Source organism: Pyrus communis, chromosome 6 (assembly GCF_041283825.1).
Source record: "Pyrus communis isolate YQ-2024b chromosome 6, ASM4128382v1, whole genome shotgun sequence".
Lineage (NCBI taxonomy): Eukaryota > Viridiplantae > Streptophyta > Magnoliopsida > Rosales > Rosaceae > Pyrus > Pyrus communis.
This window is the reverse complement of record NC_142570.1, coordinates 665,243-688,496: the sequence shown is the minus strand read 5'-3', so window position 1 is coordinate 688,496 and position 23,254 is coordinate 665,243. Positions and strand designations below refer to the sequence as shown.

At 37.2% G+C, this 23,254-nt stretch overlaps 1 protein-coding gene across 1 annotated transcript; it reads right to left on the bottom strand.

Annotated features, from left to right (window-relative positions):
* Positions 1 to 7,492: 7,492 nt before the first annotated feature.
* On the bottom strand, positions 7,493 to 9,347 carry LOC137711016 (mitogen-activated protein kinase kinase 9). Its single transcript, XM_068450208.2, has one exon. It carries the CDS (start codon positions 8,942 to 8,944, stop codon positions 7,892 to 7,894), a length of 1,053 nt encoding a protein of 350 aa, XP_068306309.2. The 5' UTR covers positions 8,945 to 9,347; the 3' UTR covers positions 7,493 to 7,891.
* Between the last annotated feature and the right edge of the window lie 13,907 nt (positions 9,348 to 23,254).

Here is a 23,254-nt window from a genome sequence, read left to right as displayed (position 1 = left end):
ATATGAAATTATACGAGGAAACAACTCAAATTAAATTTTTGGGGGCATACGTTAAAAGTTTTAGGTGAAAAGTCCTACGTGGTAAGATTTTTTTTCATATATGTAAGGTTGTGTCGGATCAAAATGTTTATATCTAGAGATATGTTTGTAACCTCATTATAACACATAAAATTAAGAGTGAAAATAATAATATCAATATCCCATCTTTCTATTTACTTGCATCTTTTATGTGACTAAATTACAAAAAAAAAAAAAAAAAAAAAAAAAAAAAAAAAATCATGATACATTGCATTCATTTCACTTATATCTCTAACAAAAGTTATCTCTCTCTCACACTTTTATCTATTTATAACAACTTTTCTCTTTCTTACTGCATTACATGTAAGAATTATAAAGGGAAAATTTCCCAAATTGTCATGTGAACTTTTTCTCAAGTTGCAATTCGTCACATGAAAAACAAACGGAAAAGGTACCTTTTTTTTATTTTAATTTTAATTTTGTTTACAGGCAACTCTAAATAGACTTGGCAAATAGGTCGTATTTGTATTATAATCGTTATTTTAATGAATCGTGTCATGTCAAATCCGCTACCTTAATCAATTCTTTCATGTAATTTGATAAATATGATGCACGGATACAACAGTTTTGTCACGCATCACGTATCAGATATACGAATGGATACAATACGTCTCCAATATGGTCGGATACGCATCGAATACGTATCTGGATCAACAGAAACGGTGTTTGACGGATGGATACATGTATTCATGATGGTTTGGATACGGACATCCTTGCATTTAATTGCCTTTGACACAATATGGCGGAAAAAGGTCTTGGGATGGAGATGACATAATTTGGTGGAAGGAGGCCTTGCGAAGAAGATGACGCGATCTGGTGGAAGAAGGCCTCGCAGGTAGATGATGCGATCTGGTGAAAAGAGGCCATGCGAAGAAGATGATGCGATTTGGTGGGAGGTTGACATGCCTTATGTCTTCTTTTCTTTTAAATTGACATATATTCATGTCTTGTCGTATCTTTGTGTTTGTGTAAACAACGTGTTTCGTGTCAATCCATTACCTTGGAATTTTAACACATTATACACTTGACAGCAATGTGATGCATGTTTTTCATATCTCAAATGTGCACGTTACAAACTTTGATATTTTAAATAGAACGGGTTCTTATGACTTTTCATCAATAAACACTTGATTAAAAGTAAAATGATGTTTTTACTATGCAAAAATTAGGGTGAAATTAGATGAGACAAAAGTCCATATTTCAATAAAAATTGAAATTAAAACTTGTTTGAAGACATAAAAGTTATCACTTAGGGCACGGTTTGGTTTTGGGATCCCAAACCACCCCTTCCAACCAACCAAATCGGTGTGCTCAAATCCCAAGGCGCCATTGAGCTGGCGTGGGCTCCTAATTGTGGGAAAATGATCCTCTCCGGGAATCTGAGGAATCAATTAATCATGTACGTTTATCGTACATTGTACGATCAAATTTCGTTAGACACCATTTATATTTAATTTTAAATTTTAAATTTTAAATAATTTCTGATTGTATGATGTACGATGAATGAATATAATTAATTGACCCATTGAATCATCACAAAAAGAATCCAAAAATGATCCTTTTCCGAAGATCCAAATACCATATCTTACACACAAGCTACACATAGCAGGTATACTCTGGTAGCTCTTTTTTTGTGTCACTTTTGCTGGAGATACTGACATATCATATTATTATTATCATCAAATTTCAATCAACTAAACTTCAGGTTGCTGACTGGTTCAATATTCTGACCTATTTTTTGTCATTTATCTTCATTTTAGCATGTACATTCTGATTTCGCTAAACTCCTTGAAAATCCCTGATAAGCACAAATTTGTACTACTTATTTTATCCTTAAAAACGACATTTTGTAGTGATATCTTTGCTTTTAGTTGAGGTCATGACATGTTTATGTATTTTTTTATAGCTAGATTAATATGACAGAGAATTATATTAAAAGTCATTGGTTTCCATGGCTAGTCAAATAGGTCTGGGAATTGTTTCAAGTATCATTGACCTATAGTTTTGTATGTCATTGGGCTTCAATAGTTTACATTGGTATTATTTAACTTTTGTGAAGGGTGAAGGAAAAGGCACGTGACCACTTCAACAACTCGGTTGCATTTATCTTTTCATTTTCACGAAAAAGAGAGAAGAAAGCACTGCTTTCTCTTCTGATATACATACCACGCCGACAACTCGGTTAAGGAATGAGAATGATTCAGAAAGATGGGCACCCAAATTTCCATTTCAAATTTCAGTTCGTGGGTTCTTAGCATGAGCATGGGTTTTGGTTATTGGTCCATTACTTACTGGTGTCAACTGATTTGGGGAAGCCACTTTTAGATTTATTGGAAGTCGAGTTGGGAGATTAAAATTTTAGTTACTAAGCAACTGGAGAGTTGAAGAAACTGATTGGGAGGCTATGACTGTAGTGTGTAAACCCAGGCGGTACAAGGCAATAATTTGGCTTTAAACCCTTGTCGGTTACGAGAAAAAAAGCTACGGCGAGTAGAGGGAAGACAAAGAAGAAAAATAGAAACGGCTGGGCATTAATCTAGTCAATTTGGGCTAATCATAAATGAAGCAGAAGAAGAGAAAACAAAAAGATTAAAAAAAAAAAGAAAAAAGAAAAGAAGAGGATTATCATTGAAGAAGGCATCGGCAGAGCAAGGGGATTTTTAGGCTTTTTCTGAACTTATTTTTCTTTTAATTTTTATGAATTCAATAATATTTTCGGTTATGTTTCGGAACTAATTTTCCTCTAGGGCTACGATGTAGCCATGACTATGAATGCTTAAACTTTGAACTGAATTATTTTCAAGTTTTCAAATTTCATTGAGTATCGTTTGCTGTGCTTATATGCTTGATTTTAGTCTTGGTGATTAGCTACCATCCTGACTTTTTCTTAGTAAATTTGATGCAAGTTGTGTAGATGCCATGTTTTCAACTTGAGTGATAGCTTCTTGCAAATAGATACCATAAATTACCTAGTAATAGATGCCATACTCGAGGATTTGTGTAGTCTTTATATAAATTTCCACTGATCGTAATGAGTTTTATTATGTTAAACTAATCTAGATGCCATGGATGGTTGCATAGTGGAATATATATAATAGTCTAGATGCCATAAATATTACATGAGTAAGGGAAATTTGACTATCAATGAGATTGAGTACTTGTTAATAATTCGTTGCAAGAAATTAGTAGGATTGGTTATGGTGAGTCGGATGCTCTAGTGTTTTACTCGATTGAATTACAACTTGTTTTCTTAGAGGAAAACTAATGAAAAAGGCTAGAAAACTTTGAGTTTTAACGAAAATGACAAACTAAAGGGTAAAGTGAATAGTACCATGATTGACTTTTTAGTGTAAAAATGTGGTTTTTCGTTAAAGTGAATAGTACCGGGAACTTTTCGTTAAAGTTCCATTTTCTTGGCTGCCACTTTTTACATTGTGATCACACGTTCTTGTTTTCATTTGTTTTGTTTTTGTTTGGGCCCAAAATAATATTTTTGGGCCAAGCGTAGGTTTGGCCCAAAGCTTTTCCAAATATACTATGGGCTGCCTGGTGGTCCCAGGCTGTTTAGTAAAAGTGGTCGAGTCCTATTGCAAGAAGGAGTAGTTTGGATGAGCAGATGGGTCGAAGAAGTCCCAATATGATAAGGGGTCTTAGTGCAATATGGATTCTCGACCAGCAATGAATACGGCCTGAAAAGGGGGGTGAGTTCAAAGTCCTAATAAGAGTAGGATTGGTCGAGATAAAGTTGGAACAGAATGAGAAGTCGTAATCCAAATGTGGTCTCAACTTGATTTTAAGGATGATTTGTTGCTATAAATAGAGAGCAATGTGCATCATTCAAGCTCCCTCCAATTCAACACACAATTGCCTTGCACAAACCTCTCAAACATCTTGAGAATTTTTATTTTCTTTTTCCACTAACACATCTTCAGTTTGGATAAACAGGACTATGAAGGCAACCGGCAAACATCTTTAGTTTGGATAAACAGCACTGTTGCTGTAGAATCAGCCGACCAATAAACACCTTCAGTTTGGATAAACAGCACTGCGTCGAGGCCAACTGGTTATCTATCCAAGTCTCGGTCGAGAAGGGTTTTCGAATCCTTATTGGCAGAGGTCATCTTATTAGCCTTCTCGGAGAAGTAAAGTGTTACTAGTTACGACATTCGGCACATTGAACGCCGAGTAATTTTATGATTGGATACTCACAAGTGAGTTTCAAAGTTTGGCATTCTGACGGCCGAACCACATTTACGATAAAGACATATATCTCTTTTGAGTATTTGTGTCCATATAGTTTAGTGTCGATTTGACATGCTTATACTCTTATGAATATAATCACTGTGACCGAATCCGACGCCGACGATTCGTAAACTTTGAAGAACTAGCAACCTTGTCTTCAGGCTCGAGAATCCAAAGGCCGAGACTTGTTCCTTCCTCGACCACAATCGCAAAATCAAGAAGTCAGCAACGTGCTCAATGCAACATCAACAAATTGTACTCTTTGGCCAAACTCGGCCGACGAGTTGGCACGCCCCGCATCAACCGAAGGACGTAGTTAGCTCATTAGTTACTCAGCCTGCGCACCACGTAGGCTTTGTAATTTTTAGGGTCAACAGTTTTACTTTTAGTATCAACTCTCAAAACCATCATTATTTATTAATCTTTGTTAAATTTCACTACGTTGCAATTGGATTTAAGTTAGTTGTTTAGAATTAGATTAATTTATGTGGGACTATATTAAGTGCTTGCTTTCTATAATATCGAACGATTCGTACGCTTACGAGTATAAAATTTGGAACTAAGTTGGACTAATTTCGGTTAGTTTAAATTTCGCAACAATCCCCGATTGCTCCCTGATACATGCAATTATATTATCTATGTTTTGACGGGTTAGCTAACAGTTTACCAACAACAATCAAACTATTAACAGAAGCTTGTCATATGATCTTTGAGTGATACCATATTTGCATTGGCCGAATGTAGGAACTCGACGCTCACCTTTCTTCTCCAGGATAATAATTTCTTCGAACTATTACTTGCCATTTGATTAGTTTGTTGCGTGAAAATTGTGATGCTTCTAACTTCTAAGCATGACCTAAAGATGACAGGGTGTGATTTTCGCATTCTCTTTCGATTTTGTGTGCACTTCTTTTCTTAATTCTATCCTCTAATTCTCCATGACTGTGTACTCTAGACGAGCGCGTTCCAATTCCTATGGACTGTTGGCATAGTTTTATGGGCTAGGTTTCCATTTGGACTATACTCATTCGGTTATCGAATACAAATTTAGACTTTTCTATGCCTATGTGCTACGCCTTGCTGTAGAAAGCATGAATGAAATTATTGTTTAATTTCCTTTTTTTTTCCTTACATTTTCTCTTTAAGCTATGTCTGAGTGAAAATAAGAAGAGTGCACAAATTAATCATTCTCCATTAGCAATTTAAGTGTTTAATTAATTGTAATATATAGTTTTGTTGTTGCATAACATCTCATTTAGAGCATGTTTACATACACAGAGATATAAAAATCAAAATCATTTTAACTTTTGAGTTTCCTATGTTTATACTTCATAAGAATATGGTATGAAAATCATTTCACTTTTAATTAACTTTCTATTGTATTTACTAACATGTACGAAAACCAAATAATGCGAGTATTTTTCCTTCAAATCCATAATCAAATACCTATGTATCAGGAATAAAATTAATTAACTAAGTATATTGCGGCTAGTTGATCCGGTTTTCTTTCATTTCCCTATTTCTAAGGTCTCTGATTTCTTCATTTTTAGATTTATGTTAGATTTCCGATTTTAAAATTTGAAAATAAAACGTACTTAACAATTTATCAAACCTAGTTAACTATTTGGACGGTGACATTTGAAGGACCCCATGATTGAGATTGACGACCCCTCAAGGATGATCAAAGTTGGGGACTGAATCGTGAGACATGGAGCGTTGTGGTTCATGCATGATATTGGGCAAAGCTTTGATTTTGACATGTATATTTTGCTGACTCATCATGTCTTGTATTTTTCAGGATCGATCGAAGCTGTCAAGAAGCAACCAACTTTCGTGCCATGACAGCCTTCGCTTGCACCAAATTTGTTTTCATCACCGGATTTGGCAGCCAATCATCTGGCTCGAGAGAAAAGGTTAATATCAGACTAAATTTGTAAATAAAATTTGCAAAATAAATGATGTGTCATCAATAAAAATGAGCACGTTTATTATCGCTTAAGTAATAAACTAATCTTTAACTTTTATGTCATTTAATTTTCAAAATTTTGTGTGCAAATTTAGTCTCACTATCGTTATTAAGAGAAAAACTTGTATAGGTAATCAAGATTGCGTCATCACTTATCTGTAAGGTTTGTCTCACTTGATATGAGAAAGTTGCCCCTATAAAAAAAAAACTCTAACAAGATTTTCCCTTATATGCACTGTGATTCCACCCAAAAATCTTTAAACGGCCAGGATTGTTTCAACAAAAACGCAGGAAATTGCTTCGAATCTTTACATACGATGTCATATATGTATCTGCTTGGCTCATGAATGGGACATTCCAATTTTTATTTATTTCAACAACTTGGAAATTTGTCACTTGCCAGTGGAGGCTAGCAAGAAACCAACTTTATAAGATATTCTTGAAGATTGGATAACAACAAATTTATGATGATTGTACGTCTTTTAATTTAAACAACAATAATTAATTATGCATGTTGACATGAAATAAGGAAAGTAGTTCAATTATTTATAAGCACATGTAATGTCTATTATTTCATCGATGAGGGATTGATACTCTCAAAAAGACCCCCACGTATGAAGCAAGTTGAAGTTTCACCATAAAACCAATTGACAATATGAAGAATAGACCAATTACTTATAAGCATATACAAGGTTCATTCTTTTACCGACGTGGGATTGATACTGTTAACAATGAATTTGTGAATAACTGGAGCCAATACATTTTTCTTCTAATCTTAGTTGTTGGATTGAGAGTTGTAGTGTTAGCATGATTTCTTTACTTCTTGCACGGTTTAGCCTAGCTATCTAATCATAATCTTTGTTTTAGGAGAAGACCTGATCTTGGTTAATTGGATAAAAAAAAAAAATCCCAGCTCCTTGTTTCGTCATAGAAAGTATACTTATTGATTTTTTTTCTTCCTGCAACTTGACTAGTCTTTGAACACCAGCTAGGAAGTAGGGTTGATCAATTACGTACAGCCTCTACTTAATTGACTAATATATCAAACTATTCATAGTTTAGAGAAATTAATATAATCCTCAATGTCTCCTTTTACACTTGTTAGTCGGTTCCCTCGTCAACTTCAAGTGCAGGTTGAACTCTGACATTTAGTCAGTTAGAAATTTTAATAATTAATTTCGTGATGTTCAATAGCCGGAATACAAATAGAATCAAAGGGAAATTTGATATTCATATGATTCTCTTAATCATAATTTAATTAACACCATAATCCACAAAGAAAGAATCCGAATCCAGCCAGTATATACAAAAGATCATAAAATTCCTACAGTAACTAGTGTCCGAAAATTCATGCCAAACCGGCGACCGACAAATAATTACAGCCGGATCCACTCGCACGGATATTTGACACGGGAAGGTTTGACGAGCAGGAAACGAATTCTGAATCTTCAAAAAAGTTGAAGTTCCACCAAAAATCCACCGACAACATATTAGTATAGAGGAGCAAGTGGCCTTGATCAATTAGCAGAGAATAACCCAAGTTAATTACCCAGCTCGTCCTTGTAAGCCCTTGCAAGATTTCTAAACTTCCCCACGACGGATTCTTCACATCCTCACAGTATCTTTGCAGAGGAACGGGTGGGTCAGAAGCTGAGCGGCGGACCACCTCTTGCCAGACTCCTTCTGCAAGCAACACTCCATGAAGCTCCGAAACTCCTCGGACACCCCCTCCGGCAAGGTGGGTGGCTCTCCAAAACATATGGCGCACATGAGGGTGGCCCAGTCTGGTCTCTGACCTGGAGGCAAGAACGGGAAGTGACCCATGTAGAGCTCCATCAGGGTCAGCCCCAAACTCCATATGTCACTGGCGTAGCCGTTGTAATTGCCGCCGTAAGTATCCGGGTCGAATCTCTCCGGGCTCATGTAAGCGCAAGTTCCGACGTAGGAGTTGCAGGCGTCCAACGTTCGGCACATGATCTTGCTCACGCCGAAGTCGGCGATTTTTACTTCCATGTGACTGTTTACTAGAAGATTTGTTGGTTTGATGTCGCGGTGAATGATTTTGTGGGTGTGGAGGTAGTTGAGGCCGTTAAGGACTTGCCGCGCCACGTAGGCAAGTTTTGGCTCAGAGAAGGTGCCATTGGATTTAAGCAAGGTCTCGAGGGTGCCGGAGTCCATGTACTCCATGAGAATCCCGATGTCACCGGAGGGCTGTTCGAAGATTCCGTGGCAGTGGACGACGTAGGGAGAGTCTGTGCGGCGGAGGATTTCCATCTCGCGGAAGAGCTGACGGCGGACAGTGGGGTCGGAGTCACCTTGGACGAGTTTGTAAGCGTAGTTGGCTGAAGTCCGCTTGTGGCTGACCTTGTAGACGGTGCCGCCGTTTCCATGGCCGAGGACTTCGAGTCTCTCGAGGTCAGCAGCGGAGATAGCGGCACAGGAGGAGGTGTTGGTGGTGACGGCGGTGGTGGGGGCGGTGGGAGGGAGGGGGAGAGAGAAACGGGGGTGGCGCTCGGAGATGTCGGGCAGGGGGAGGCGAAGGTTTAGCTGGCGGCGTTCACGGATGAGAGCCATTTGGATTTGCGGTGGTTGTGTTGGTGGAGTGCGGAGTGGAGAGTTGTATTGAGATGAAATGAAATGAAAGGAGAACCCTTTCATTTATAAAGGGCTTCGTTTTTTAATGTAAGTGGGAGTGAAAAGCACGTGCGGGCCCTGCAGCCGGCGGAGGAGGGTGGAGGGAGTAGTAGCACGAACCACGAAGGTGGAAGGATAGAGAGGATGTGGATGTGGTGTCCAATTGGGGATTTTTAAGTGCTACTTGTTGAGATGATATATCGACATGTGATTAAATGACAAGTTGATAGCATGCCACTTCATTTTTTAAAAGTAAAGAAATGAAGTTTTAGCAAAAATTCAGATGAATTTGAAATGCAAGGCCAAAGCAGCCTACCACTCATCATTCATCAATGCTCACTATAGCAAGTGGCCTTTGGCCACCCTCTCTCTACTCCATCACTCTGCAATATTTCTCATTACTTTTTTAAAACTAGATCACATATTTAGTCTGGACAGTTTGCAATAATTCTCTCTACATATAGAATGTTCTTATTTCCTATCAGTGAAATTTGGGGAAGTTGTCAATAGAGGCTTAAAAGAATACAATGATATATTTATACTGAGAAATGCATAAGTTGGGTTAAGCTACACAATCAGTATGTCATAATAATTAGGTCTCATCCTCGTCATTGAAGTGAGAATGAATATCATTAGGCCATATTATTAAGTGCAAATATATACATATATCTTAGGAAAAAAAAAAAAAATCTCATGTTTAAACATTGAGTAGGATAGCCCAGGAATAAAAATTCATTAGTCTAGCTTCCATTTCTCGAGAAAATTTTAATTGTGACGGGAACATAAGTAGTACACTGTGTGTTTTAATAGAAGTGATGAGAAATTTCATTTTTAAGTTATTAACTTTTTAGCACACATATCCTACTATTTGTACAGTGACATGTGGTGTACCATCCTGTGTACCAATCACATTGAAAAATCTCTCCCATTTCTCGTGCTTATGAGTGGGACACTTATCGGATAGAGAATTATGGAGGGTAAAAGCAATAGCAACCACCCCAAACAAAAAACAAAAGAAAATTAGAAGGTTTAAGTAGTTTTTATTTATTTTTTAAATTTTTAAATTTTATTTTTATTTTTTATGGTTGTATGTGAAAAAACAAAGGAAACATCCACATGTTACATAAACAAAAAGGGTTATAATCTCAATTTATTACTTTGAAGTTTCTTGATTTTCAACCTTTCATACATCAAGTTTTTTCGTCCCAGTCTGGTACTTAAAGTCCTAATTTTGAGATACTTTCATACATCTGTTAAGTTTTCTATCAAAATTTCTGTTAACTGATGATGTGGCACCCATATGAACAATGATAGGATGACATGTGTTAATATAAGTCCACGTGGATATTTAAAAAAAATTTAAAAAATTAAAATAAAATATAAATTTTTTTTTTTGTCATCCCCCTCCCTCTTCCCCCGCACCTTCTTGCTCATATTCAATTTCCCAAAACCCACTTCCCTCTGTAAAATCCCCCAAAACCCACCTTTAAACGCATCATCTTCACCCTCGCTTTCCTACTCCTACTTCAGTTCCCAACCTCCACTTTCGACACCTACCTTAAAAAATCATGTGGTTTGTCTCTAGATTCCACCATTTCTGCTTCCATGAAGCTCCAGCTCGAACCCATAACCACCCACAACCTTGACTCGGTACTGAGTATGTTTAGAGCTCACGGGCTGACTCGGAGCCACATCAAAAAGCTATACCAAATGTCCGGGTTGCTTTTGGCTGATTTAGACAGTAGAATCAGATCCAATTTAGAGTTGTTTAAGGCATTCGGGGTTTAAGGCATCAATGTCATTGGATCTGAACAAATCGTGTTCTGAGTCACCGATCGGAGGTCCAGATCGAACACCTGGACCCACCAACGATGCTGTATCCTCCTGTTCTTACTCTTCCATTCTTTGTAGCTGCTCCTCTTGACGTCAGAGCTAGAATCGTTGCTGATGGTGATGCTCTTCCATCTTCGGTTTCGCCTGTGTGTTATATCTGTGATTATCTTAATCATAGTTTATCAATTAAATAATTATTTTAATTAAGTTGTTAAGTGATTAGTTATGCCAGCTGGCTTTAAGTGTTTGGGGAACAATATATGTAGCCAATTGTGAAAGAAAATAGGTAACGATTATATTTAGAAAAGAAATATATTACAAAAACATCTATCTCTCTCTCTCTTTCTCTCTCTCACTCATCGTTCATTGCTATTCTGCCATTGCCATTGCTGCTTGCAGGTTGAGTTAGGAAATATGAGATTTGGTGTATATCAATTGGTATCATCCTTCTTGATCTTCGATTCCCTCTTGTATGCCCTGTCGTGTTTTGACGACTTGATTAACCACCATGGATGCTCGTCTCACTACTGTTGAAGAAACTCTGGCAGACCTTCCCAATTTCCTTCGATCCTCAATCACCACCACGAATGCTGAGCTCTCGACTAAACTCTCCGCTGATTTTGAGGCTAAGTTAACTTTCTTCTTTGAGCAACTTTGGTGCGAACAATCCTTTCTGGAGGTGCCGGATCTTCCAATCCAGCACTGATCACCACCAATTCCGATTTAAAGACTTCTCGCACACCTCGTCGTGACCAGTTTGACATAGGAGGCGGAGCTCTGAGGCCTCATTGGCAACAACGGGTGGATTTTCCCCAATTTTCCAATGACGATGACACTCTTACTTGGATCTATAAGGCTGAGCAATACTTTGCTTGTTACAACACTCTAGATCCTCAGACGGTCTTTACAACCTATTTCTACTTGGATAATGAAGCGATGCAGTGGTTCAAATGGTGCAATTGCATCCTTACTACTCATTCTTGGGAGGAATTTACTAGTGCACTTTGTAAGAAGTTTAGGCTATCTGAGTTTGAGGATTGTACTAAGGCACTCTTCAAATTGTGCCAAACAGGTACTCTTAAGGATTATGTGACTGAATTTTGTAGGCTTATTAATTGTGCTTTAGATGTTGGTCATGTGCTCCTCAAGAGTTGCTTCCTTGGAGGTTTAAAATGGGAATTGATTTATGATGTCAAATTGTTGAATGCTGTGTCTGTTCATGATGTCATATCTATAGTTGTTCCGGTTCATGCTAAACTTTATGAGTTGCGTGTCTTCAATCCTAGAACCCTTCCAGCATCTAAAATCACTTCACTGCCCATCCTGCCTCCTAGACATAGAACCACTAATTCACCATATCATATGCTTACTCCTGATGAAGTCTAGAGAAGGAAAGATATGGGGGGATGTTGGTTTTGCACTGAGAAATAAGTCTAAGGGCATAAATGCATGCATAAAAAGTTGCTTTTGTTAGATGCGTGTGATGATGAGGACTTGTGTAAGGACAATGACGATGTTGTGCAAGCTAAATTGCAAGGAATGACACTGAGTGAATGTGCATTTTATGGCATGAATGTTGAAAACTCCCTACAAACTATAAACGTTTTAGGCAATGTTAATAACCAACTTGTGCGAATCCTCTTAGACATAGGTACTACCCACAACTTCATTGATTCTAGGTTCACTAAGAAGTTGGGGTGGTCTTTACAAAAAACCAAAACATTTGAAGTAATGATTGCAGATGGAGGAAAAATCAAAAGTCAGGGTTATTGTAGACACATTCCTTTGGAATTAGGAGGATACCATTGTCACACTGATTTGTTTGCATTGCATTTGGCAGGTTGTGACTTGGTGTTGGAAGTGCAATGGTTATCTATTATGAGTCCGGTACTCTGGGATTTTCAATTATTCATAATGGAGTTTCAAATGGGCAAAGGCAAGTTTAAACTGTCACATAATATACCACCACAGCTTGCTATCCAAGAAATGTCATTATAGCAGCTTAATAGGGAATTCTATCATTCTAACTTGGGGGTCTTATTGTATTCATTAGAGTATAAACCAAGGGATACTAGCACACTAAGTGCTCAACAGATGAAAAAGTTATAGGCAGTCTTAATGAGATTTAAGGTAGTGTTTCAGATTCCTTCACAGTTGCCTCCATATAGGGCATATGATCACAAAATCCCACTTCTCCAGGGTACTAAGCCTTCAAGCATTAGGCCTTACCATTATGGCTCTGTACAGAAAGATGAAATTGAGAAAGCAATACAAGAACTTCTCAGTTTAGGGTTCATTAGGCCTAGTCACAGTTCATTCTCATTCCCAGTGTTGTTGGTGAAGAAAAAGGAATGGACATGAAGGTTATGCATGGATGATAGAGAATTGAATAGCTTCATAATCAATGACAAGTATCATATTCCACTGATTGATAATCTTTTGGATGAATTATATGGAGCTAAATATTTTTCTAAGCTTGATCTCGAGTTCGGCTACCACCAAATTTGAATGCACAAGGATAACATTGAAAAAACAACTTTTAGAACTTATGAGTGACATTATGAGTTCCTGGTTATGCCATTTGTTATCACTAATGCCCCTGCAACATTTCAAAGCCTCATGAATGACATATTTAAGCCTCACTTAAGAAAGTTTATCCTTGTGTTCTTTGATGACATTTTGATCTATAGTCAGTCTTGGGAGAAGCACCTAGTGCATTTGCAAAAAACTTTGGAATTGTTACAACAATATCACCTGTTTGTCAAGAAACAAAAGTGTTCTTTTGTGCAACACCAAGTGGATTACCAAGGCCACATAGTATCCAGTGAGAGAGTCTTTGTGGATTCTGCAAAAAAATTTGAGCAATATTTGAGTGTCCTGCTCCTAAGAATGTGAGGGAATTGAGGGGATTTTTGGGTTTAACAGGCTACTACAGAAAATTTATACTTGGCTATGGCAAAATCTGCCAACCATTATACAAACTCACTGGAAATGAAGGGTTCCTTTGGACATAAGCAACTGAGGCTGCCTTCCAGCAATTGAAACAAGCCATAACTTCACCCTAATTGCTCACTTTACCCAACTTTGCAGAACTCTTTATAGTTAAGTGTGATGTTTCTGGTTTAGGAATTAGAGCAATTTTGCAGCAACATGGGAGGCCTATTGCTTTTGCCAGCCAAACTTTAGGTCCACGATACTGGGCATCGTCAACATATGAAAGAAAGTTAATTGCCATAGTTTATGCAGTTAAAAAGTGGCAAAGTTACCTCCAAGAACACCATTTCAGTCTGAAATATTTCTTGAGTTAAAGAATCGACACCCCATTCTAACAAAAATGGGTATCCAAACTGTTGGGGTTTGATTATGAGGTGCAATATAGACATGGCAAGGAAAATATTGTGGCAAATGCTCTCTCTCGGGTTCCAGGTTCACACTTCTCTCTGAGCTACCTTTGGAGGAGAAAAGACAATTACTAGCAGTCACTTATCCATATTTCGGTTGGTTGGATGACCTCGGGAGAGATTTAGAACAAAGATCCTTAGGTTAGATTAAAGAAGCAAGAAGTAGAGGCACAAGATAAAGCTTCTGGAACTATTGTCACTGCCTCTAAGTATCACATGGATATTGGCTTCTTGAAATACAAACATAAGATTGTCTTGGGGGTTTATTCAAGTTTTCGAGAAACATCACTTCACCCCCATAACAGGTCATGAAAGGGTATTGAAGACTTACCAAAGATTGAAAAAAGGTTTTTATTGGGTTTGGAAGAAAAAAAACATAACACTTGGGTGGTTGAATACAGGACTTGCCAACAAAATAACTATGAAACAATATCACCACCGGGGTTATTGCTGCCTCTTCCAATACCACATCAAGCATGGATAGATACAAGTATGGATTTCATTTGTGGTTTGCCTTCATACAAGGGAAAATCAGTGATTTTGGTGGTGGTGGATAGGCTTTCTAAGTATGGGCATTTCATAGCCTTGGTGTTACATCCCGGCCCAAGGTTCACCACATCTTGGGCTCGCTGCACCATCGTAGCACGATATTGTCCGCTTTGGGCCCTGACCATGCCTTCACAGTTTTGTTTATGGGAACTCACACGAGAACTTCCCAGTGGGTCACCCATCATAGGAGTGCTCTTGTGCGCTACTCGCTTAACTTCGGAGTTCCCATGGAACTCGAAGCCAGTGAGCTCATAAAAGGCCTCGTGCTATATGGAGATGAGAATATACATATAAGGCTTATAGGATCCACTCCTTTGGGCGATGTGAGATGTTACACTTGGGACATCCATACACTAATAGTATGGTAGCACAAGAATTTGTGGAAAACATCTTTAAGTTACATGGCATGCCACTGAACATAGTGGGTGATAGGGATACCATTTTCCTTAGGAGGGAGTTTTTTAAACTATAAGGATCGAAGTTATGCATGAGTTCGGGTTATCACCCCCAAAGTGATGGTCATATGGAGGTGGTCAATTGATATTTAGAAACCTATTTGAAATGCTTTACTAGCTGCCAACCCAAGAAGTGGCTCCAGTGGCTTCCTTAGGCTAAATGGAGCTATAACACTTCATTTCACACTACTTCTAAGTTCACACATTTCAAAATTTTCTATGGCTTTCCTCCTCCACACATTGCCTATTATGAGTTTAGTTCTGCTAAATTGGAGAGTGTTGAACAAGGATTGATTGCAAAAGACAAGATGTTGACAATGCTTATAACCAATTTAATTATTGCTGAAAACAGAATGACAGTGCATGCTGATAAACATAGAAGTGACATAACTTTTGATGTGGGAGATTTGGTCTACTTGAAGGTTATTCCCTACTAGTTACAGTCACTAGCAACTCATGCCTACCACAAACTTCACCCTAAATTCTGTGGCCCCTTTGAAGTATTGAAGAAAGTTGGTAGTGTGGCCTACAAGCTAAAGCTACCTGAGACTTCTAAGATACATCCAGTCTTCCATGTCAGTTGCTTAAAGAAACATGTGGGTCCTGATGTTAATCATGTACCACTGTTACCACTAATGATTGATGATGGACTACAAGCTCAAGAACCAGCAACAGTGCTATAAAGAAGGGTCAACAAGAAGAACAATGCAGCTGAGGTTCAACTGTCATCCAGTAGAAGGACAAGAATGCTGATGAATCCACCTGAGAAGATTATGATGAGTTCGCTACAAAATTTCCATAATTCAAGTTTTAAAACAACACCTTGAGGACAAAGTTTAATTGAAGGTGAGGCAATGTTATATTTGTGATTAGCTTAATCATAGTTTAGCAATTAAATAAGTATTTTAATTAAGTTGTTAAGTGATTAGTTATGCCAACTAGCTTTAAGTGTTTGGGGAACAATATATGTAGCCAATTGTGAAAGAAAATGAGTAACGGTTATATTCAGAAAAGAAATATATTACAAAAACATTTCTTTCTCTTTCTAGCTCTTCATTCCTTGCTATTCTGCCATCGTCATTGCTGTTTGCTGGTTGAGTTAGGAAATCTGAGAATTCGTGCATATCCCTACGGCGGAGTTTTGGGGTTCAGAGGATTTGATGGGGTTGGGAAATGGAGTAAGAAGGTGAGGGTGAAGAGGACGAATTTGGAGGTCGGTTTTGGTTTGGGCATGGTTTTGGGGATTCTACAGAGGGAAGTGGGGTTTTGGGAAATGGAAGAGTAGGAGGGTGCGCGGAAGTGGGGGGAGGGGGAAAACAAATTTTTTTTTATAATTTTTTAAATATCCACATGGACTTATATTGACACGTGGCATCTTGTCATTGTTCATATGAGTGCCATGTCATCAGTTAACAGAGATTTTGACGAAAAATTTAACAGATGTATGAAAATGTTCCAGAATTAGGACTTTAAGTACCAGACTAGGATGAAAAAAACTTGATGTATGAAAGATTGAAATCAAGAAACTTCTAAGTAGTAATCTGAGATTACCCCAAACAAAAATTACATCACATGATTCACATCTTCATCTTCGTATGGTTGTCTTTGAAAAAAAGATTATAAGGTACTTTTAAAATTTTTGTTTATGTTTCTAAATATGAAGTTTCCCACCAAATAAACCGATTATAAGCATTTGTTTTACTAAATACAAGAAGGTTTGTAGATTGAAGGTATAAAAGAGCCAAACAAGGAGTATAAAGAAAAAGCAGGGCAGACATTTGCAATTGGTTGAAGAATGGTGATTCTCTATAACCGGTTAAATTCGCTCTTCAATTGGTGCTTAATTGCAGAATCTGTGTTCGTCCCTTTGGTGCTTTTCAGGTATCTGTGTGTATGCTTATTATAAATGGTGGGTTTCTCAACTTCTGTATGGATTTCCTCTTTCAATTGGTGCTAAATTTTCGATATGAGAATATTTATTGGTAATTTGTGTTTGTAGATTGCCTCCTTCAACTAACCATGTCTGTTTTCTCTAATCGACTTAATCTGTCCCTAACCATCTTTGTTTCTCATATTTGTACAATATTTATAAATTATACGGAATTCCCCGTCTGCACCAGTTCCATGCACCCAATCGATCAGGTCATTTTTCCCTAACCTTTTCCTAATTTGAATTTTAATGATGGTGGGGTTTTGTTTAAGTATTGGTATAATTTGTTGCTTGATTGCTTTTGTTGTTTTCCTCCACATTTTGACTTATATTCGTTGTTCTACCAATTTTATTTGGGTGCTAAACTGCTTCTGTTAACCGAGGTTATTTTACTTTTAGTTAGATTTTTCTGCAGTTTTCGTTTGATGATGCTTTCAATTCTCCTCTCATCTCAAGCTACATAGTTTGAATATATGCGTTTTAAATCTTCCCTTTTATCTGGAATAATGGTTATTTATTTTTATCTATCTTTTCATGCAGGAAGGGAAAAGGTGAACGCTTCATGCATGAATTTTCACTGCATTTTTCACACAAATGTGACTACAAAACCAGAGGGCTGCTTAAATATTAGTCACCACCAAGCTAAAAGGCCATCATTGTTTCTTTGTTCATACACCATACACATGCATGCATATGTATGTTTTATTTTTATTTAAGCTTTTCAATTCTTTTATCAAACATCTATAACAATATTTGGAAGTTATATCGATTTTTTTTTCTTAAACGCTATATACAATTGGTTTTTGAGGGATTTCTTAATTAATTTGGTCAGTGTCAGGAAACAGTAGTTTTTGGAAGTTTATGGTTGTCTTGGATTTTGCCTTAATTGGAAGAACTTGCCTTTACATGATTGAACATTCCTCAGAGATCCAGCTGTTGGAGAATATGAACTGAAAACTGTTTAAGACTTACAAGACAAAGGAAAACTATTAAGAGAATGATGAAAATTTTGTTTAACACTTAGGTTAATGAAATTTGGTTGAGCACTTGGTGAAAAAAATGTTATTGGAACTTAAGAATTATTTTAGATTCTTACTTCCCATTGGTTTGTCTTCCTCAGCTCCTCCTCCCTGCTTTCTTCTGCTCAAAGGTCTAATTTTTCTGGTATTTTTTACTAAATTTTGGTTCTTTAATTTCTGGAAAACTAATTTGGGTTCTTTTTTTCTTGACAGGAAAAGAAAAATCATGCATTAGAGATGGAAACTGAATCATCGATAGCATGCAGAAGGGAAGACAAAAGGTTGTGCTTACTATAAAAAATGAAAAGGTAATTAAACTTTTGATTAAGCTTAAATTTTGTCGATTAAGCTTATATTTTGTCGATTCCCCAGTGGTTAAGGCCTTCGTATTAATCTCACTGCCGGGTTCAACCCTCCCCCTTCCCTTAGTTTTGAATCGGATTTGTATCACTCTAAATTATTCGTTTAATTACCAAATGAAAGATATGGCTACCCAATCCAGTTTTGTATTTTCAACATCTTAATCATTTTTCTTTGATAACACTTTGTTTTGGTTTGTAAATGAACTGTATACTTTATCTTGGATCACAATATAACGTTAATGATTGAATTTGTAAGACAGTTTAACACTTTTTTTCTTCTTCAGAAAGTTACTATTTCTGCTAGATGCTCAAGTATTATGTCTTCTACTCTTCTACTTTCTCTTTTCTGTATCTTCCCCCATGTAGTAGGCTGATTACTTGAAACTATAAGTATAAAACTGATGATGCAGTACAATCTACAAATCAAATGTTTCTTATAGGAAGCATATCCATATATAGAAGGCAAAGTTTTAAAAGTTTCACTTCATTGGTTCTTAGTTACTGAAGGATTCAATCTGTCCTCGAATTGTACTTTGTTTTCCACTTCAATGCATTTGAATATTTAGCTTTGTCCGTAATTTGCTCAGGTAAACTTTGTCTATTAGGGATAGTTGAAGGCTTTACTCGAAGTTTTCCTACAATCTCACCAATTGCAGTTGGAAGAAATTACTACCTAATAAAATGGGTAGTGAATGATGTTGTTTGTTATTCTATTTCCATTTAAACAATACAAATTATGTACTCCTCGTATTCTATAAAAAATTTAGTTTAATGAAATGTAGTTAGGTTTTTTCAACGTACTAATGAGTGTAAACTTTTGAATTTTAGGTAATTAATGGAACACAATGATCATACTCGTTTTGTTTTTGAAATCTTCCCGTTTGGGCTCTTGATGTAAAGTAAATAGAATGTAAATGCAAACTTAAATACATATATTACCATGTTGGTTCAGCTGTCTATTTAGTTTTTGAATTATTTGCAAATAGCTGTGTTGATTGTAGTTTTGTGAGGTTACTGAAGTAAAATGTGCATTGTCCAGACTGATGTATTTGAGAATGCGTTGTCTTTTTGCTGACTTTTGAGTATCAATTCAATGCTAGGTGTTGTTATCCAAATTTTGTATCTTCTCTGGAAATGATTCATGGTTGTTGTGGATTATTGTTTCAAAACACGCAACAGAGTGAGGGCAGTTTTTCTAGTACTTGTACTAAGAATTTGGTCTATTATTTTAATTAGGTTTATTATTTATTGTATAACTGTGAGACGCCGTATTTTAAAAATAAATATTTATTTAGAGTTTTGATGCCAATTTTATTGGTAATTAATGGTGCAACATGGAACTTGGAGGTGGCAAGGGTGGATATGTTTAAGTGCTTAGTCACTTGTATTTCTTACACGTGTGATTATAGGTTTGATGAATAAGCAGTATAGGTTGCTTAGTCTTCATCAAAAAGTGGCTGTGTGGAAAGATTTTAGGACACCAGTTTATCCTTGCATTTGAGACCGCCAAAACTATCCATTTGCAACTAAGTTGTTGCCGGCTTCCCTAACCTATAAATAGGAGCTTTGCTCCCTTTTTATTGGAAATATGGCAACATGAAGAACATGCAAAGTGTTGGTGTTCACGTAGAAAGAAAGAGAGTTTAGAGTTGGAGTTTGATGGGTTGATCTTGTTAGTTGGGTTGTCTTGCCAAGGTTCTGATAATTAAGGTGAGTGGTTTATGTAATGTGTTTCAAAGTATTTTTTTTTCTTCTGATAAATGAAAACCACAACCTATTGTGGGTTTTATCTATTTATAAATCTCTATCTATTTTAAGTCAAGCATGTTGGATTTGTTGAAATGCTTTTGGAATTATTAATATGGTGATATGTGAATTATTTGGATATGTTCATGGAGCATGAGAACTTTAGTGTTGCATTAATCCGAGGGATAAATGTAAACTGCACACGAGGACATTAGGGCGGAAATACCAGTAGGGGTCACGTGGTGAGTTACAATTTATGAAGGATGTAATGAACACGTAAAGGGATGATGTGATATGAAATTACGTGGTTAAAACTTTGATATTATTATTATATTTTCTAGAGTGTGTAAAAAGGCATTGCTTGACTGGCATATTACATATTCTACTCATTGAGCGATAGTGGTTGTTGCCCACCCCTCACCTATTATTTTACAAGTGAGTTATTTAGCAAGATAGGTGATAGACGAACTAAGGTTGTGTTAGACGAGGGATGTAAGAGTTTTAATTTATTATTTTTGCACACCCTGTAAGGATTTTGGAGTTATTTTAATAAGAGGAGTTCATTTTCCAACCCGTATCAATTTTCTTTTATTGATTGAGTTTTTAACTCACGTTTCGGATTCAGGTTCGAGCTTTTATTACCGAACTTGGGTTCGGGCGTGACAATAACATACAAAAATATCATAATTTTTTCTTAGTATTTTAGTGAATTTGATGGTATGAATATGAGACGAAAGTTCAAGTGATTACAAGTTCGTAGTACTTTTCGAAATACTTTTAAGAGATCGTATGAATTTATAGTGAATTTTAAGATTAATAAAGTTGTCAAATATGTGATATAAAAAAAGTATTGTTTGAATAATACATCATTCTTTTATTAATTAAAATGTTAAGTGACACAACCTGATTGGACAACATTTAAAAAAACACTAGTACACAAATACCTTTCCACACAAATAGGATGTGTGATTATTGCTTTAATACAGACCAATTGAAGTTAAATTAAAAACAAGAAACAGGAATGAAACTAGTGATAAAATGATATTGTCTCTTTCACAAGGAACACGACGCATGCATATTGTAGCACAAGGAATAAGTCTTTAAACCCATAGGTGACCGGTCCAATGGGACGAGTGAAGTCTCGTGAGGGTTTTCAAAGACATTACCCACAAACATCAAATGATAATGATGAATAATTATCATGGAAGGCTGCGGATGGCTGTGTAGACATCCGCTTCATGGGAGTCAGGTTTTTCGTCGCTGAGGCGTAATTCGAATCTATTCTCGTCGAATGGCCTTGTGTAGAGGCCGCTTTGCACGTGGCGCAAATAGCAGAGATGTTGTTGTGGTTTTTGCTGGCCTGTCCGACACGCTAGGCTTGAACAACGTGCAACCCCAACTTTTTGTTCTTTCATCTTGTCGGTCAGCCACTGCCATGATCAATTGCTTGTCTACGTCCATCCTTCTCAAATACTTGTTGTACAAGCATTTGATGTGCGCGTAATGATTCTCTTGATAGTCCTTACTGTTTGCCTGCTCTACTTGGAAGATTGAATGCTCCCTCTTAGGATCCTCTCCGGCGAATTGAACAATCACATGATTTTGGTTTTCTTCATCAAGTATGTTGCTCAAGTATTTGTCGCAGCTGTTTGATTTCAGTACAAAAGTGTCAGGTAGTGCGAGTGGATCCAAGTCTATGACTGTGAACTGAACCACACGGTTTTCAAGGTTGGTGCCTCTCTCGTCTGCGTAGAGGCATTGATTGAAGTTGTTAGCAGCGGCTCCCTCTGCAAGACGTCCCATGCCCGTGGGGAGTACTCCTTCGATCAATGCGGCGCCCTGGTTTACAGTGTACAACCTTACATAACGCCGCAGTGCCACGTGGAGTAAACTGATGTCTGCTTTGTTGTCTTTATGGATAATCTGAGGCTAGAAACAAAGTGCAGGCCCAGTGGCCTTGATCTTCCTCTGGTTCTTCACCCGCAGCCACAATCCAGCGCTCCCATTCGTCACCTCTTCTCAAGTATTTGCAGTTGGTAGCGCATTTAATATGCACAAGTTCACCGTTACCGTCGGCCCTCTCCACTTCGAACCTCGCGTGTGAGCTGTTAACATCAGCTTCCGAGAACTGGACAATCCCACGATATTGCCCGATGTTTTGATTTATGATGCGCAAGCAATTTTTGCTGTGGTTTGATTTCAACGCAAAAAACCTTGGAAGTCCTGCCATGTTAACTAACTGGGATGATTTATTCTCTCTTATCTCTTACTTCTCTCGTGTATTTTTCTTTGCATTCTCCTTGCTCCAGTTCGCCCCCTAAATTCATCATGGGCCTCTCGGGGCATGGCGTGAATTTACTCGAACAAGAAATTGGTGTGTGTGAGTGTGCCACTACTAGATGCCGCTAGTAGACGGGATTTGAATGTTTGAGATTGCGCATGAGTATGACTTCTAACCAAGAGATTGTGTTATTGAGTGGGAGTGGCTCAAATCAAGGTTCTTTCTTTGCCTTAAAGATAAGGATTTCACTTATGTGGAGAAATGTAATAATATGTAAATGGCAGGTTCGCTAGAAGTGTAAATGATAGAGGAAAGTAAATTATTGGTATTGTAGATTGCTTGTAAATTAAATTACTGGAATGAGTTGTACATAAATGTAATTATTTAAAGTACAAAGCATTATAAGTACATAGGGATGCCAAATACAAGGTTCGAGCTTGTTCCCAATGGTTCGGGCAAGCTGCTCTAGTCTTGTGGTAATTTTTGGTGGTTTAGGGAATGGGTTTGAAGGTTGTAAATAAAAATACAAAGGACATCGATACTACCAAGTGAGCAGCAGAGCTAAAAACAAGGAAAGTAAAGGGTGCTTGGCTAAAAGTAAAAGTTCACAAGGAAATTAAGGAGCTAATTTGAGTAGAATTGCTTGATTGATTGGTTGAGTGTCCATAATCATTTTGCCTCTGCTTCTTTATATAGAGAACTAAGAGAGACCCACTTGCTGAGAACATTGAACCTGTGGAGAGAACTCCACTCCCAGC

Bases quoted from the DNA above. Each gene is read 5' to 3' on its own strand.
- LOC137711016 (XM_068450208.2), bottom strand. From the start codon at position 8,944: ATGAAAGGGTTCTCCTTTCATTTCATTTCATCTCAATACAACTCTCCA.